This window comes from Schistocerca serialis, chromosome 6 (genome assembly GCF_023864345.2).
Source record: "Schistocerca serialis cubense isolate TAMUIC-IGC-003099 chromosome 6, iqSchSeri2.2, whole genome shotgun sequence".
NCBI lineage: Eukaryota > Metazoa > Arthropoda > Insecta > Orthoptera > Acrididae > Schistocerca > Schistocerca serialis.
In genome coordinates, this window is record NC_064643.1 from 623,936,229 (window position 1) to 623,955,474 (window position 19,246).

The 19,246-nt window shown below is 38.4% G+C and overlaps 1 protein-coding gene across 1 annotated transcript in view; it reads left to right on the plus strand.

The window, feature by feature from the left end:
- The first annotated feature begins 9,581 nt into the window (after nt 1–9,581).
- LOC126483688 (cysteine desulfurase, mitochondrial-like) overlaps nt 9,582–19,246 on the plus strand; it is a 119,535-nt gene continuing 109,870 nt past the window's right edge. The window contains exons 1-3 of the mRNA XM_050106772.1: nt 9,582–9,890; nt 10,234–10,289; nt 10,366–10,482. Of these exons, the coding sequence (XP_049962729.1) occupies nt 9,749–9,890; nt 10,234–10,289; nt 10,366–10,482 (315 nt within the window). The 5' untranslated portion in view covers nt 9,582–9,748. The remainder of the gene's footprint in view (nt 9,891–10,233; nt 10,290–10,365; nt 10,483–19,246) is intronic.

The window sequence follows — 19,246 nt, forward strand, 5'->3', positions numbered from 1 at the left end:
CTTTAGCTAATTAACTCCGGGTACATTTTAGTTGATGTTAGAACGATTATTAGTGTTTCATATTATATGTTTGTAGGTTATCGGTCGCTATTAGAAATATTATCTTCGCAGCTGCAACAGAAAGTACGTGGAACTTCGCCACAGCACTGTTTAAGTAACATGTTAACAAAATGCGTTTTTAAGTATGAAGTAATATCTAAACTGAATACTGTAGGTTAAATTCAAAGCTTAATTTCTTGTACTGCTCACTTAATAGAATAAGTGTACCACCTTGTAATACAACAAAAAATATACGTAATGTGACAGATTCGTTTACTTCTGTCCTGTAAAAGATAGTACTATTGGGGAAACTGTGAGTTCACTAATCCAAGTTTTATGTGAGATTTGGAAACTGCTCGATTTCTCAAGCTACAGCATGTTTATAACATATGAAGACACGCAGATCGAAAAGGTTGACAGTGTTACATTTCTGGGACTACAATTCGATAATAAATTCAGTTGGGAAGGGCATGCCACAGAATTGATGAAGCGCCTAAACCAGTCTGTATTTACAGTGAGAATTATGTTAGATGTAGGAGACATAGATGTAGAAAATCTTACATATTTTCACTATATTATTTCATAAGGGAGCATTTTCTGTGGTAACTCATCAAACGTAGCAAAAGTTTTTCGCTTGTAAAAGTGTGTAATAAAAATCGTTTGTGGTATAAATTCAAGAACATCATGTAGGAACCTGTTCAAGGAACTTTGTATTCTAACCACTGCTTCCTAGTATATTTATTCCTTAATACAATTTGTTACAAGTATTTCCAACCAATAGCTCAATACATAATATCAGTACTAGAAATAGGAACCACAATCTATATAAAGACTTAAAATCACTTACCTTGGTCCAAAAGGGGTCCAATATTCAGGAACATTTTCAATAAACTGCCAGCAAGTCAGCAACCATTAAAAACTTGGTTTCAGATAAAGCACGGTTTCCAGTGTGTTTGAAAGACTTTTTGATACAGAAGTGTCTGATTCCACCCATCTGCTTTGACACAGGATGTCATAAATATGCCAGAAGTATCTGTTTTAAGTGTGTGTATGACACACTACATACACATGGCAACAAACATGAAGATACATATAAATAATACAATAACATCTTCCACCAAGAATACAGTTAAACCAATGGGACAACTGCGGGAAATTGAGTGTTTTAGGGTGAGGACAAACTAGTAAAAAGTAAATAAATAAATGAATACAGCATTCCGCTACACCAACAAAAATCTGCAGGAATCGGACACTTCCCTTGAAGAGTATAGGTCAACCATAGGTGACCATACCAAAACACCAATCCCCACACCTAAAAGATATGATCTAAGCCAGTTGTTAGGCATACTTCTGATACCAATTCTTTTCAAGCTTCTGCAGCAATAGGGTGTGTTCTATGATGTCGAAAGCCTTAGACAGATCAAGGCATATGCCAGTTACTTTTTGTCCACTATCAATTTTTTCGAGTACTTCACCCAGAAATTCATATATTGCTGTTTCTGTTGATCAGCCTTTCCAGAAGCCATGTTGGCTTGTGGATAATATTTTGCACTTTTCTAGAAAATGTAGCAACCTCTTATGAAAAAAAATTTCTAGTATTTTCGAAAATGTAGATAGCAAGGCAATAGATCTATAATTGGCTATATCTTCTTTCTTACCCTTTTAACGGTGGTTTCAGTTTCACTGTCTTTAAGCAGGAAGGAAAGACTCCATTTGTTAAAGAACTGTTGAAAATGTGGGCTAATGGTATTGCAATGAGGACACCCACATTTCTAATGACGTAATCTGGAATCTCATCCACACCTGTTGAAAATTTTGTTTTTAACTCTCTAATTGATAGTATAATTTCCTTAGGGTTGGTTGGAGTAAGAAATAGGGAGTTGCAGTTTCTATTTTGATTTGGTAGTGTTGTAGCAGGATTTTTATTTGAAGATTTTATGTCAGAGAGTAATTTTTCACTAATATTTGCAAAATATGTATTAAAAGCATTGGCTACTTTTTCTGGATTTGTAATTTTTTTGCCATCTTGTATTACCTGGAGCTTTACATTTTGGGAGGTCTCATTTCCTACTTGTTCTCTGACTATCTTCCACGTGGCTTTCATTTTGTTCCTGGCCATTTTTATATGGTGATCATTTGTTGTTTTTTAGCTTCTTTTATGACTTTGTGAAGCACTCTCTTATATTTCTTGAAATGCACCAGAAATTCTTTTGTAATATTTTGTGTCTTTGAGATTTCATAAAGTCTCCTCTTTTCAGCACATGATATTTTAATGCCTTTTGTCAGCCATGTAACATTTCTTTTTCTAGTTTTTAATGTTTGGTTTTTAACTGGAAAAGAAATATTGAAATAATGAGAGAATATTTCCATGAACATGTGAAATTTTTTACATGTGTCCTCATAGTTGTCTATATCATTTCATGTTTCTTTTTTTAGTAATTAGCAGTTACTGTAATATATTCACATATTTTGACAATCTCCTGACAAATGATGAGGATAATAAATATTATATTCAACTGTATTATGCTATACTTTCTGACATGTTATTTGTCATTCACGATGGCCAGAGGCTATTTCCGAACAAGTACATAAATATTTGTTCGCTCCAGTAACTATCGTCTCTGGAAATATCACCAGAGTCTAAGAATGGAGTCACTGTGTCAGGAACACAGACACACAGTTATTCCATTACCAACTTCCAGGTTACCTGTAATGGTAGCCCGATAATTGCCAGAGAATGAGAATGTGAGCCAATAACGATAACTGCCAGAGGAAAATACCAATCTCTGACAGTTATTTCCATAGTCGCTCGAATTCCTTATGGTAACTCTCTTTATACTACCCGTTCAAGCTAAATTGACATATAAGGCGGTGGCTCAAGGGAACGACCGTACTTGTTAATGCCTGTACTGCAGCTCCTATCAGCCAGCGCTCGGACATTAACTTTATTTAATTGTTTGTGCTAAAAGTAACGAAGGCACACGATATAGTGTTGTTGTCGTTGTTGTTGTTGTGGTCTTCAGTCCTGAGACTGGTCTGATGCAGCTATCCATGCTACTCTATCCTGTGCAAGCTTCTTCATCTCCCAGTACCTACTGCATCCTACATCCTTCTGAATCTGCTTAGTGTATTCATCTCTTGGTCTCCCTCTGCGATTTTTACCCTCCACGCTGACCTCCAATGCTAAATTGGTGATCCCTTGATGCCTCAGAACATATCCTACCAACCGATCCCTTCTTCTAGTCAAGTTGTCCCACAAGCTCCTCTTCTCCCCAATTCTATTCAATACCTCCTCATTAGTTATTTGCTCTACTCATCTAATCTTCAGCATTCTTCTGTAGCACCACATTTCGAAAGCTTCTATTCTCTTCTTGTCTAAGCTATTTATCGTCCACGTTTCACTTCCATACATGGCTACACTCCATAAAAATACTTTCAAAGACAACTTCCTGACATTTAAATCAATACTCGATGTGAACAAATTTCTCTTCTTCAGAAACACTTTCCTTCCCATTGCCAGTCTACATTTTATATCCTCTCTACTTCAACCATCATCAGTTATTTTGCTCCCCAAATAGCAAAACTCCTTTACTACTTTAAGTGTCTCATTTCCTAATCTAATACCCTCAACATCACCCGACTTAATTCGACTACATTCCATTATCCTCATTTTGCTTTTGTTGATGTTCATCTTATACCCTCCCTTCAAGACACTGTCCATTCTGTTCAACTGCTCTTCCAAGTCCTTTGCTGTCTCTGACAGAATTACAATATCATCGTCGAACCTCAAAGTTTTTATTTCTTCTCCATGGATTTTAATACCTACTCCGAATTTTTCTTTTGTTTCCTTTACTGCTTGCTCAATATACAGATTGAATAACATCGGGGAGAGGCTACAACCCTGTCTCACTCCCTTCTCAACCACTGCTTCCCTTTCATGTCCCTCGACTCTTGTAACTGCCATCTGGTTTCTGTACAAATTGTAAATAGCCTTTCGCTCCCTGTATTTTACCCCTGCCACCTTAAGAATTTGAAAGAGAGTATTCCAATCAACATTGTCAAAAGCTTTCTCTAAGTCTACAAATGCTAGAAACGTAAGTTTGCCTTTCCTTAATCTCTCTTCTAAGATAAGTCATAAGGTCAGTATTGCCTCACGTGTTCCAACATTTATACGGAATCCAAACTGATCTCCCCCGAGGTCGGCTTCTACCGGTTTTTCCATTCGTCTGTAAAGAATTCGCGTTAGTATTTTGCCGCTATGACTTACTAAACTGATAGTTCGGTAATTTTCACATCTGTCAACACCTGCTTTCTTTGGGATTGGGATTATTATATTCTTCTTGAAGTCTGAGGGTATTTCGCCTGTCTCATACATTTTTCTCACCAGATGGTAGAGTTTTGTCAGGACTGACTCTCCCAAGGCTGTCAGTAGTTCTAATGGAATGTTGTCTACTGCGGGGGCCTTGTTTCGACTCAGGTCTTTCAGTTCTCTGTCAAACTCTTCACGCAAAAGCATATCTCCCATTTCATCTTCGTCTACATCCTCTTCCATTTTCATAATATTGTCCTCAAGTACATCGTCCTTGTATAGACCCTCTATATACTCCTTCCACCTTTCCGCTTTCCCTTCTTTCCTTAGAACTGGGTTTCCATCAAAGCTCTTGATATTCATGCAAGTGGTTCTCCTTTCTCCAAAGGTCTCTTTAATTTTCCTGTAGGCAGTATCTGTCTTAACCCAAGTGAGATAAGCCTCTACATCCTTACATTTGTCCTCTAGCCATCCCTGCTTAGCCGTTTTGCACTTCCTGTTGATATCATTTTTGAGACGTTTTTATTCCTTTTTGCCTGCTTCATTTACTGCATTTTTATATTTTCTCCTTTCATCAATTAAATTCAATATCTCTTCTGTTACCCAAGGGTTTCTACTAGCCCTCGTCTTTTTACCTATTTGATCCTCTGCTGCCCTCACTATTTCATCCCTCAAAGCTACCCATTCTTCTTCTACTGTATTTCTTTCCCCCATTCCTGTCAATCATTCCCTAATGGTCTCCCTGAAGCTCTCTATAACCTCTGGTTCTTTCAGTTTATCCAGGTTCCATCTCCCCAAACTCCCACCTTTTTGCAGTTTCCTCAGTTTTAATCTACAGTTCATAACCAATAGATTGTGGTCAGAGTCCACATCTGCTCCTGGAAATGTCTTACAATTTAAAACCTGGTAAGACAGAGATTTACTCTGTCTTACTATTATATAATCTATCTGATACCTTTTAGTATCTCCAGGGTTCTTCCATGTATACAACCTTCTTTCATGGTTCTTAAACCAAGTGTTAGCTATGATTAAGTTATGCTCTGCGCAAAATTCTACCAGGCGGCTTCCTCTTTCATTTCTTAGCACCAATCCATATTCACCAACTACGTTTCCTTCTCTCCCTTTTCCTACTCTTGAATTCCAGTTGCCCATGACTATCTCATCATACATTTCATCAATTTCTTCGTCATCTGCAGAGCTAGTTGGCATATAAACTTGTACTACTGTAGTAGGCGTGGGCTTCGTGTCTATCTTGGCCACAATAATGCGTTCACTATGCTGTTTGTAGTAGCTTACCCGCACTCCTATTTTTTTTATTCATTATAAAAACGACTCCTGCATTACCCCTATTTGATTTTGTATTTATAACCATGTATTCACCAGGCCAAAAGTCTTGTTCCTCCTGCCACCGAACTTCACTGATTCCCACTATATCTAACTTTAACCTATCCATTTCCCTTTTTAAATTTTCTAACCTACCTGCCCGAATAAGGGATCTGACATTCCACGCTCTGATCCGTAGAATGCCAGTTTTCTTTCTCCTGATAACGACGTCCTCTTGAGTAGTCCCCGCCCGGAGATCCAAATGGGGGACTGTTTTACCTCCGGAATATTTTACCCAAGAGGACGCCATCATCAGTTAATCATACAGTAAAGTTACATGCCGTCAGGAAAAATTACGGCTGTAATTTCCCCTTGCTTTCAGCCGTTCGCAGTACCAGAACAGCAAGGCCATTTTGGTTAATGTTACAAGGCCAGGTCAGTCTATCATCCAGTCTGTTGCCCCTGCAACTACTGAAAAGGCTGCTGCCCCTCTTCAGGAACCACACTTTTGTCTGGTGGCCTCTCAACTAGAGGTGGCAAAAAATAACGTAACTGATAGAAATAACCGGTTACTGAAAAGTAACGGTTACTGCGATAATCGTTCCTCTGAGACAGGCAGTTATTTCAATAACTGTCTAATGTCAACAGTGCCTCGCGCCATCTGTTGACGAAAGATCGTACTACGCTTTCCCGTCAACTCATCGGAGATCTGGCTAGGAACTAAGGAGAGGGTAGACCATTTGGAAGGCGTTCTATAGTCTATGGGAATAACTGTGAGACAGCGCGCCATCTGTTGATAAGAACTGTGTACTATATCGTGCGCCTTCGTTACTTTTAGCACAAACAATTAAATAAGGTTAATGTCCGAGCGGTGGCTGATAGGAGCTACAGTACAGGCATTAACAAGTACGGTCGTCCCCTTAAGCCGCTGCCTCATATGTCAATTTAGCTTGGACGGGTTGTATAAAGAGAGGTACCATAAGGAATTCGAGCGACTATGGAAATAACTGTCAGAGATCCTGGCAGTTATCATTATTGGCTCACAGTTTTCGCTCTCTGGCAGTTATCGGATTACCATTACAAGTAACCTGGAAGTTGGTAACGGAATAACTGTGTGTCTGTGTTCCTGATACAGTGACTCCATTCTTAGACTCTGGTGATATTTCCAGAGACGATAGTTACTGGAGCGAACAAATATTTACGTACTTCTTCGGAAATAGCCGCTGGCTATCGCGAATGACAAATAACATGTCAGAAAGTATAGCATAATACAGTTGAATATAATATTTATTATCCTCATCATTTGTCAGGAGATTGTCAAAATATGTGAATATATTACAGTAACTGCTAATATTTACAGAATTGATACACTGTCAGAATAAAACACAGTTACGCACTTTTAATAAATTTATCATACACAGAATACCCGATCTTGACTGTTGCAACCAAGTGCTGTCAAAACTGAAATATAGCAGAATTTTTACCTAAGCTGGTCTATCAGTCTCTGTTACAATATTCATCTACAGAGTAGAAGGAGGGGTCAATGGAAGCGTCTGATTCCACCCGTCTGCTTCGACGTAAATAAAGGTGTTGTGGTGTGTGAATGTCATTACGGCACGGTGGTTATGAGTTGGTTTTTGTGTGTGTGTGGGGGGGGGGGGGGGGGGGCTGTCGATCTAGGTTGCAGTGCCGGAATTTGCTGGTGGTAATTAATTTTTTTTTCTAGCTGTGATGTTTTGTGTATTTATGAAGTATTGAATGTGATTTAATTTATGTAGGGATGATTGATTTGTGGACTTTAGGGATTGTGGTTTTATTTTTCGCAGTTGTAGGTATTGGTTTTTTGGCATCAGTAGCTGTGTTGGACCTATATAGGTCACCAGAAATGACCGATTCCCATTTTCATACTTGTATGTGTTGATGTTTTAGTATCGTCATCTGAGGTTGACCTATGTAGGTCAAGGGAAATGTCCGATTCCAATTTTCGTACTTTTAGTTGTGGGTATTGGTGTTTTGGTATGGTCACCTATGGTTGACCTATATTGTTCAAGGGAAGAGTCCGATTCCTGCAGATTTTTGTTGGTTTAGCAGAATGCTGTATTTTTTTTTCTTTTTGTTTTTCATTTTGTGTTTTGGTATCATGGTGTGTTTTTTTTTTTACTAGCTTCTCCTCACCCTAAAACCCCCAACTTCCCGCAGTTGTCCCATTGGTTTGATAGTATTTTTGGTGGGAAATGTTATTGTATTATTTATATGTATTTTCATGTTTGTTGCCATGTGTATGTAGTGACGTCTTAGACACGCTTAAAATAGCCATTTCCGGCATATTGATGACGGGTGGAATCAGACACTTCTGTATCAAATAGTCTTTCAAAAACACCGTAAACCGTGTGTTATCTGAAACCAAGTTTTTAATGGTAGCTGACTTGCTGGCAGTTTATCGAAAATGCATGTTCCTGAATATTGGACCCCTTTTGGACCAAGGTAAGTGATTTTAGGTCTTTATGTAGATTGCTGTTCCCATTTCTAGTACTGATATTATGTATTGAGCTATTGGTTGGAAATACTTGTAACAAATTTTATTAAGGAATAAATATACTAGGAAGCAGTGGTTAGAATACAAAGTTCCTTGAACAGGTTCCTACATGATGTTCTTGAATTTATACCACAAACGATTTTTATTATACGCTTTTACATGCGAAAAACTTTTGCTATGTTTGATAAGTTACCACAGAATATGCTCCCTTATGAAATAATAGAATGAAAAAATGTGGTATTCCCTTCCCAACTGAATTTATTATCGAGTTGTAGTCCCAGAAATGTAACACTGTCAACCTTTTCGATCTGCATGTCTTCATATGTGATAAACATGCTGTAGCTGGAGAAATCGAGCAGTTTCCAAATCTGACATAAAACTTGGATTAGCGTACTCACACTTTCCCCAACAGGACTAGCTTTTACAGCACAGGAGTAAACGAATCTGTCACATTGCGTATATTTTTCTGTTGTATTACAAGGCTGTACACTTTATTCTATGATGTGAGCAGCACAAGAAATTAAGCTTCGAATTTAACCTATACATATTACTTCATACTTAAAAACGCACGTTGTTAACATTTTACTTAAACAGTGCTTTGGCGAAGTTCCGCGTACTTTCTGTCGCAGCTGCGAAGATAATATTTCTAATAGCGACCGATAACCTACAAAAATATAATATGAAACACTAATAATCGTTCTAACATCAACTAAAATGTACCCGGAGTTAATAAGCTAAGGTTATGACACGATTCATACGACATTCCTGCCATTTCACACTACTCGCAGTTATACTGGTAACTAAACTGATGTATTCCAACTACGTCGTTATTTAACTGTAGCCACGCGGACTCGCGGAGTATTGGGCATTCGCTAGCGAAAAATAACTTGGCAATTAATAACCGTTAACGATAACGGTTATCAAAGAATAACTGGAACTGTGATAACGGTTACTCCTGAATAACCGTTTGGCCCACCTCTACTCTCAACAGATACCCCTCCGTTGTGGTTGCATCTACGGTAGAGCTAGCTGTATCGCTGGAGCACGCAAGCCTCCCCACCAACGGCAAGGTCCGTAGTTCATGGGGGGAATTATACATATAGTACTGTAGTACACAGTTCTTATCAACAGATAGCGCGCAGTCTCTCAGTTATTCCCATGGCCTATAGAACGCCTTCCAAATGGGCTATCCCTCTCCTTCGTTCGTAGCCAGATTTCCGATGAGTTGACGGGAAAGCGTAGAATGATCTTCGGTCAACAGACGGCGCGAGGCACTGTTGACACCAGACAGTTACTGAAATAACTGCCTGTATCAGTGGAACGGTTATTGCAGAACCGTTACTTCTCAGTAGCCGGTTATTTCTATCAGTTACGTTATTTTTTGCCACATCTAGTGTAGGATCTTTGCGAATATTTTGGTTATTGCGTGACACGGTTGAGAGAGCGAGTTGTACGCAAGATCAGAATATTGCGTCAGTAACATAAACATACAAAATTTCTTGCGAATAATGACTCTGTGATCGTTTCATATCACGAATAAAATGATTGGACTTCGAAATGTAGCTAACGTACCCCTGTCAACGGTATTTTCCTGTGATATACGACAAGCATTCCTTAAAGATGTACGATGCGGGAATTCAATTTTGCAAAGTAGTAGGACTCTGACAGCTGCAAGCAGGAAAGGTATTGTGGATTGTTTGTGATTATATTGTAACACTCCAGCACACAAGTGCCAAATTGTTTACCACAATTCTTAAGATGTGCCAAAATACAATTTGTTTGTTTGAATTGTTATTGTATTGGTAAAGGTTGTTCGTCATTTTATGTTACTGTTCTAGAGTATGCTTTTTTAACATTCGGATTACGTCATTCTAAAGTGATAAACGTATGTTTTCGTTACTCTCTTGCATTTAGAAATTGTGAAACAAAATGTGTATACAAATGCATTTGTACTTAACACATTTCTTTGTGTATACATGAGTCGCCCTTTGAGGTACTAACTAGCGTTTTGTGATTTTCTGTGAAGAACTTGCTCCTGCCAAACGCCCTCTTTATCTGGACGCACAAGCTACAACACCAATGGTGAGTAGATCTTATTCATGTGTGGGTCGCTAAGAAAGGTTTTAAAAAAACATTAATATTCATTTTATTGTTGTAGGATCCGCGAGTGCTAGATGCAATGCTGCCGTATATGACATGTTATTACGGGAATCCACATTCACGAACTCATTTTTACGGTTGGGAAGCAGAAGCTGCAGTAGAAAAAGCTCGCAAAGTGAGTATTTCGTGGTATTAATGAAGTAAGGAATATAATTCTCAAAAAGATGTAGTAAGCAGAATATTTTCATCTACTTCGCATCAGTATATCTACGCACCAGTATTTTTACATTAATCCTTTATAGTTTGGTGCCTGAAATTGTGTAGGAAATGTCAATCTGAAAGTCATCCATACATATGAGCGATAAAATTAAAATTTACGTGAACTCTGTGGCCTTGCTCTGTGAGTGATACAGAATTTGTGATCACTGAAATACTTAGAAAATTTCACTGAATGAGTGGTAGGTTGTGTGTGTACTGTGTATAAAGTTCTGATATTATAATATCTGTTGCTGGCAAAGTGTGTCATTTTGATGTATTAAATATGTTAATTCCTTTTTCAGTTGATTTGCCCCTAGTAAAAGTCTAAAAGTACACAAAGTTTAATATGCTCATGTTGTGAGTTTTGTACTAATTTTACATTCAATTAAGTGTTGCGAATGTTTCTCTCTCAAATGATGTATCTTGAAAGCAAGTTTTAACTGAAGCCTTTAATACCAGTTTGGCAAAATGCAACCAGACTCTCACCTTCTAACCTTAATGTAGGTCTTGGGACATGCTACAGAACAGTATGTACCACAAATAAGATTCTGTATTCAGATTCATTGGTGTTGCCAGCTCGGTCAAAATGTCACCTTTCAACCTAGCCAAGTCCATGGGCCCCGCTAAAGATGCGGATAACTTAGATTTATATAAATTCTCCCATGTATGTGTGGGATAGATGCCTAAATATTGTAGAGTTGCCATATCGGAAACTATATTTCAGTTTTACATTATGTAATTTTCACAGATACTCCCTAATACTGGGACAGCCATCAGAGGCTTTGATGATAAGCCAGTAATAAGTAAGGGTGATTTTTTGTTCCGTTGTGCAACAAAAAGTGACCTGACATTGATTTACAAAATGAAAAAATTATCGTTGTCACAATCAGGCACATGACATTCATTACAAGTAATCTTTCAGACTTTTCCATGTTTTGTGGTGTCCAGCAATAAACATCTTTGTTGCTATGGTATGTTTTCTAATACCATCTACTTACCTTCTGTTAATGCTTCAGTTTGTTCTTTATGCCTTCCATGGTCCACCTACTATCAATCTGTCTGTCTATATGGCACAACCACTTCTACTTAAGTTTTATTACAATCAGTGATATTTATGTCTTCAAGTCCAGTTGGCACCTCCTGTTGTACCCTTCATATAAAAGATAATGTGGAATTTGTGTTGAGTGTTGTTTCCTTCTTAATTGTGATAAGCGGCTTTTCTGAAACTGACACTTGTCTCCCTTCATTTTTATGTTGGTAACTTTAGTGTTTATTACACCTTGCAAAACATGAATTGTGAGGGGCATTGATTGCAAGGTTCTGTAAGGAAAGCTCAGTCCTGGGCTCTTACCCTTGATTTTCAATTTTTTCCTAATAAAACAAATGTGGTGCACTTAGCTTGGCTCAGGCGGAACATTCGTGTCCAGATCTTCTCAAAGATCACATTCTCAAGAATAAAATTTTCACTCTACAGCAGAGTGTGTGCTGATATGAAACTTCCTGCAGATTAAAACTGTGTGCTGGACCGAGACTCGAACTCGGGACCTTTGCCTTTCGTGGGCAAGTGCTCTACCAACTGAGCTACCCGTGCACGACTCACGCCCCGTCCTCACAGCTTTAATTCCGCCAGTACCTCGTCTCCTACCTTCTGAACTTCACAGAAGCTCTCCTGCTAAACTTGCAGAACTATCCCTCCTGGAAGAAAGGATATTGCGGAGACATGGCTTAGCCACAGCCTTGGGGATGTTTCTAGAATGAAATTTTCACTCTACAGCGGAGTGTGCACTTCTCATAGGTTGGCAGCGTGTCAGTTTTGTGTAGCCAGTGGGATAATTCTTTTACATAACCATTGAGAGATGAGAAGAGAGATGACATATATCTAGTACCGAAATTGAAACCATTGTCTTGTTTGCCGTTTTTCGTGGTACAGTCACTACACAATCGATCTGCGTGAGCACACTGACTAAGGGATCAATGCTTCTTAATTAAATTGAGGGAGAAGGCAAGGGGATCAGTGTTTGTTCATAATAGTCAGATGTTTGATATATTAATTAACATTGATCCACCTACCTTTGTCCCATCATTTAATTAAAAGCATTGCTCCACCTACTTCCTTCCAGATTTGATTAAAAAACACTGATCCACTTACACAGAGTGCTCATGCAGATCAATTGTGTAGCAATAGGGAGCAGAGAAATTTTCGCTGCTTTTTCAAATGTATCATAGCTTGTGACACTGCCCTTAATTTGAAGATAGTAGCACAGTTTAAATAGCTGTGACTCAAACAAGGAGCATTTAAATTTATAATCCTCGTTTACGGCAATGTTTCACTCTTTCTTCTGAATGTATTACTTTGACACTCGTCGTCTGCCTGCTGCTCTCTCGTTGGCAGTGTAACACAGACTGCAGGCACAGCTTCCTTTGTTCCCATCATATCAAATTGCAAATGCTGACAACACTTGTGCATGTAACATGTAAGTACACCACTGGCCCTATTCTAGATTTTTACTCTTGTCAACAGACAACACTGTACCTTTATTTGTGGAGCTTGTAATAGGAAATAGTGTGCTCTGGCTACCAGCAACTAACTTAGAGCAATAAAGGAGACCACAACTCTACTTCTTGTAGGAAATCAGCGGCCCTTTATTGACCCCACATTGATTGTGCTTATATGAACCCTCCATCCTACTGTGGGCCCATCTTATTAGGATACCAAAATTTTGCTGATTTGCAGCGCATTAAACCTTGCTAATTTGATGCGTTTTGTTCTCACACATCCCAAATGATGGACCTTGTAATAAGTTTGATTCATGAGTGTAATCTGTATACTGCAGTTTGAGATTTGTAAGGAAAGTCCTGGTTGAATGTGCATAATGTGGGAGTAAAAAAAAGATTACTCACCTTGTTGGGTGGGGTAGGTACATCTACATGCATAGTTTGCAAGACACCATTTGGTGCATGGCCTTGGTCTGCATGGTCCTTACACAAAGTTTACATGGGCAGCAGTAGAATTGTTCTGCAGTCAGCTTCTAAGGATGGTTCTCTAAATTATCTCAATAGACCTCCATGAAAAGATCATCATCTTCCCTCCAGGGAGTTCCACTTGAGTTAACAAAGCATCTCCATAATACTCATGTGTTGTTCAAACCTACCAGTAACATGTCTTGCAGCCCATCTGTAAATTGCTTCAGTGTCTTCTTTTGATCCGACTGGCCGCGAATTCCAAACACTTGAACTGTGTTCAAGAATGGAATGCAGTTATGTTCTATATGTGGTGTCCTTTACATATGAACTGCACTTTCCTAAAATTCTCCCAATAATCTGAAGTCAACCATTTGCCTTCCCTAATACCATCCTTACACACTCTTTTCCTGTCACTTTGCAACATTACACTTAGATATTTAATCGATGTGTCTGTGTCAAGCAATATACTACTAATGCTGTAGTCAAATGTTATTTGATTGTACAGCTTATTACATTTAGAGTGGACTGCCATTCATCACACCAACTAGAAATTTTGTCTTAAGACATTTTGTATTATCCTACAGTCACTCAGTGACGAAACCTTTCCATACAGCACAGCGTCATCAGCAAACATTCACAGATTGCCATTCACCCTATCCGTCAGATCATCTAGTATATAGAGGATAAGAGTGGTCTTGTTAGAGTTTCCTAGGGTACTTCTGACATTACTCCTGATCTGATGAACACTCTCTGTCGAGGACAGTGTACTGTATACTTATACATTCGTTAACAGTCTGCAGTGGGGCCCCAGATCAAATGCTTTCCAGAAATCTAGGATTATGGGATGTGCCTGTTGCTCTTCGCAGGATATGAGGTGTGATTGGAAAGTTTTAAGAATTGGCTTGTAATTGTACAATTGTGGTACTTACATGTAACTGTGATGCATCTCCTTCAAAATAGTCCCCTTCTGACTGAACAAGCCGACTCCAATAGTGTTTCCACTTTTGGAACCTGGATGTCTTCGGTCGAGTCAAATCACTTCTCTTTCAGTGAAATTTCAGTTTAGGAAGCAGGTAGAAGTCCACAGGGGTCAAATCAGGGGAATATTGTGGTTGTGGAAGCACAGGAATTTTGAATTTGGCCTAAAATTCAACAATGGAGAAGGCACGATGAGCTGGAGCATTGTCATATTGTAGCACCCAATTCCTGTCTTTCCACAGTGCAGGCCTTTTCTTCAGCACCTTTTTGCGCAAACGCTTAAGGACATATTTGTAGTATTCCTGGTTAATTGTCTGTCCTCCAGGGGTAAATTCATAGTGCACAATGCTCATAGGATCGAAAAAAATTACCAATGTTGTCTTCACCTTTGACCGACTTTGCCGTGCTTTTTTCGATTGGTGAACCTGGAGTCTTCCACTGCAAAGACTGCACTTTGGTTTCAGGATCATATCCATATAACCACAATTCGTCACCTGTAATTGCCCTGTTTAACAAATCTGGGTCATTTTTAGTCCAATTAATCAGCTCTTGATCAGTTCTTGGCACACTTCAAAGTCGGTATTGTCTCTGGTCACTTGAAAACACTTTTAGAATGAATTTTGCGGACACTCAATGCAGGTTCAGATCTTCAGTTAAAATTGACTGAACTGCATAGAAACTTAAATTAAGTTCATCAGCTATCTCCCTAATTGTAAGTCTATGATCAGAGTGCATTAAGTCACGAACTGTTGAAACAGACAAAAACATTTGAGTGGCTCATACAATTATCTCCAAAAGCTGTTTTTAATAGTTTGTATGTCTCAAACCTGATTTCATGATTTTAGAATCAAAATTTCACACAAACTTGTTGCTCCGTTTTTATGTCCATTTTCACGCAGACAGAATCCAGCAACAAGCCCTAACAGACCTGCACTCAACCAGCTGCCACAATGAACTGAATAAAGGAAACACAGTTTCCTGTCAGACGGTGTTCAAGGACAAGGCAATGACTCACTCTTCACCCTCCGTGTACCTGTCTGCCAAACCCATAAGCAGTAACAGATCCATTCTTAAAACTTTCCAATCACACCTCGTATCATGAGAGAGAAGGGCAATCTTGAGTTTAGGATGAGAGATGGCTTCTAAGTCCATGCTAATTTGTGGATATAAGCTCCTCTGTCTCAAGGAATTTACTTATATCCAAGCTGAGAATATATCCAGAAATTCTGCACCAAACCGATGTTCAGATCATTTATCAGTAATTTTGTGGAACCATTCTTTTACCTTCCTTATATACAGAAGACACCTGCTCTTTCTCCAGTCACTTAGGATTAAGTGCCCAGCAAGAGATTCATTAGGAGCCAATGCCATAGAGTACTGTCTGTAAAACTAAATTGGGATTCCATCTCTACCTGGTGACTGCCTAACTCAGAGATGCCTCTTATCTTCATACGAGAATGCATACAAAAGTCAAATGATGGTATGTTTGTAACCCTTTGACCTGTTAAGCAATTTTACATGGTGGTAGAATTTTCTAGGGGCTGTTGGCAAGCTCTTTTGCTAAGGTACAACGGTGGTAGTTGAATGCTTGCCCTTACAGACATATGAATTTCTACTAGTTTTAGCCTTTTGTCATTTGCTTGTTCTTTTGTTGAACCAAGAGTTCAGTAGTCTCTGCTTCCTCAGCAATTTATGAATTTTGTTATTAAATCGTAGTGGGTCTATTCAGTTCTTAATCCATTTACTTGGCACATCCTTCTCCAGGGCATGATTTACAATCTGTTTAAAGTTTGCCCATGATTTCTCTACTCCCCCATCGTATGGGAACTACTCGAAGTCAGTTGTTTGTCTAAGTGGAATGATGATAACTGCTCTTTCTAGCAGAATTATTCGTCTAATCTTCTTGATTGATTTGGTTAATTTTGTAGACATAATCGCTATGATATCATGACCACTAATCCCTGTCTCTATACTGATACCGCCAATAAGACCAGGCCTGTTTGAAGCTACGAGGTCTAAAATATTTCTATTGTGTGTGGGCTGTCAAACTGCTCAAGACAGTTTTCGATAAATGTGTCCAAAGGTACTTCACAAAACTGCTTGTCCGTACCATCTCTAATGAAGCCATAGACGTTCCAGTCTATACTTGGTAGGTTAAAATCACCCCCAACTAATACTGCATGATCCTGGCTACTAAGCTTAGACTTTCTGTGAAAGATTCTGAAACTGTCACGGGTGATTTATGTGGCTGTTAGGAATATCAGATAGGTAATTTGAGTTCACCTGAACCTGTTACATGCGTTTTGATAACTTCACAGTTAGACTCAATTTTGACACTGATAGATGCAAGGATGATTTCATCTCAAATCATACAGATCAAGAGTTAACTTGTCGCATCACTATTTCAGAGTTTGCTGGAGTTCCACCGACATCCCTCCAAAACTACTCTATTTTGATATTCTGATGTTTTGTTAAAATACTACAGACCCCTCTAAATGAGAGTATTGGTGAAAATGCCGTAGCAAAAGGGAAAACTGAAAAATTGTAGTAAAGAAATCAAAAGTGGTAGAGACCTGAATTTATTTTCAATCACTATTTTGTTCCTAATACTATGAGACACGATGAAGACATACATATTTCTGAGCGATTTGTAACTTTTTGCAAATTTAAAAATTAATTTTGAAAATATGAATTGTCACAGGATGTTGAATATCATGAGAAATGATAAAGTGGAAGGATTGCTAACTTTCAGCTGTGACACTAATGCTTGTAATTCTTAAACTGACAAAATATTTATACATTAACATGAAAGGGTCTGAAATTTGTTAGTTATGTAGAAGTTATTTTCTCCAAAACCCTCAGCCTAAATGCTATAAGAATTTCATGGTACGTTAGTTGGTCATTGTACTTAAGGAATGTAAAATCAGAGTGGGCAATACTAGTCTGTACAAAATGTGAGAAACTTTTTAGGTTGCTCTACTCTCAAGCTAAAAACGTCATTGACTATTAAATGTTTGAATTGATTACTGAGTTTAAGTAAATGTCATGCAAAAGTTTTTATAAAGCGGCTTTACTACTGAGTACTTTAATCGCTCAGGAAACTGACCATTTCCAAAGGAAAAATTACAAATATGGCTAAATACAGGGCTAACATGTGCAGCATAGTACTTTAACATTCTGCTAGACACTCCATCATAACCATGAGAGTCCTTAGTCTTCAGTGATCTAATTATTAACTCAATCTCCCCCTTGTCTCTATCACAGAAGAGTATTGCGGACGTCAATCTTGGAAATTTCTTCAGATCCTAGTGTGTTACTGCTTTCACAGACCATTTACCAAGTTCATCAATGAAATGTCAAAGGCAACAGTTTCCTCAATTAGATTCTTCTTCTCCCATGTCACATACATAATTCATGCAGAGTTATATGCTATGTCTTCCAGGCCATGTCTGTAAAAACAGTCCTCCCCTTCCAGGGCAGTCACCACATTCTTGAAACAAACAAGTCTCTCGCTTTACGTCACAGACTACTAGTGACTTCACACGTCCAACCAAGGTGTCGTATGTCACATGCTCCAGTAAGTTCTTCAGAGTTACCACACAAAGTTCAAAATTTGTGCAGTACACACACAAACATATATGTTTTGGTGCTATGACTTAGGTCATAGTGCATAAAATTTTGATCTTCCATTACGTGAAGTTGTATAGTTGCTCTTATAAATTGCAAAAGTTTCTTTAATACTGCGAGCCGTGTACCTCTTCATTTTCACAACTTTTTGATCTTCAACTGTTACAGTTACAGTGTCTTTTTTTTTCGCCACTTTGGTGAGAACAGTCCCATTTATCTTCCACATAAAATGACTGCACTGTTTGAACTTCAGCTGCTTCTACAGGATGACTGTAATAGGGATCTGGTCTTCCAAAGACTCCTTTTACACACCTCATATTTCTTGATTTGTCTACCATGTACTTTGATATTGATGGAATGTGGTTCAAAATTGTTTTCTTTGAAAATGTCTCTGGAATAATAGTTAAAAAGTGCACCTTTTCACTATAGGATGCACAATATTCAACAGCTGAATTGATATTTGTGAAAAATTCCTGGCAAGAGGTGCAAGAGTGCTTTGGTTCATTTTCTTCTGAAGATGGAATTTCTACTTTGAAGAGTGTGGTCAGTTTTGTTGTTGTGTATTCATCCGTAGCTTTAGTAATTTCTCTGTGTGTTCTTGGTGTATTGAGCTTATGACTCAACTTCACTAACCACGGTTTCTTAACAAGACTGACACCTAACTCTATAGGTGACTGATTCAGGGTATTTAATTCTTCCTCTATTGATGCAAAATCTGCATCATCTGCACCATGGGAAGCTTCACCTTGTTCAGATACTGTACTATCATTGTTGATGTTCTGTCAAAACATTTAGAACACAAAAATCATCCTTGGGAACATCTTCAGTTTGAAACAGTCTTCAAATGAGAATATGTATTCCCAACCTGAAGAAAGTCTTTTGCCTTATGTATCACTCTTTTATGGATATGCAAATAGTCAGCACTCATCACTTTCCTGTGGCCCCAGTCAGAAGACATTTCAAATAGTCTTTTCCACAAAACTCTCTGCAACTGTGTTAACTGGCAAATTCCTCATGAAAACACAGAACTCACTGGATGGTCTCAGAAACCTCTTCAGTAAACAAATTAGCACTGAACAACTACAATACAGAAACCTGCAATGAACAACCAC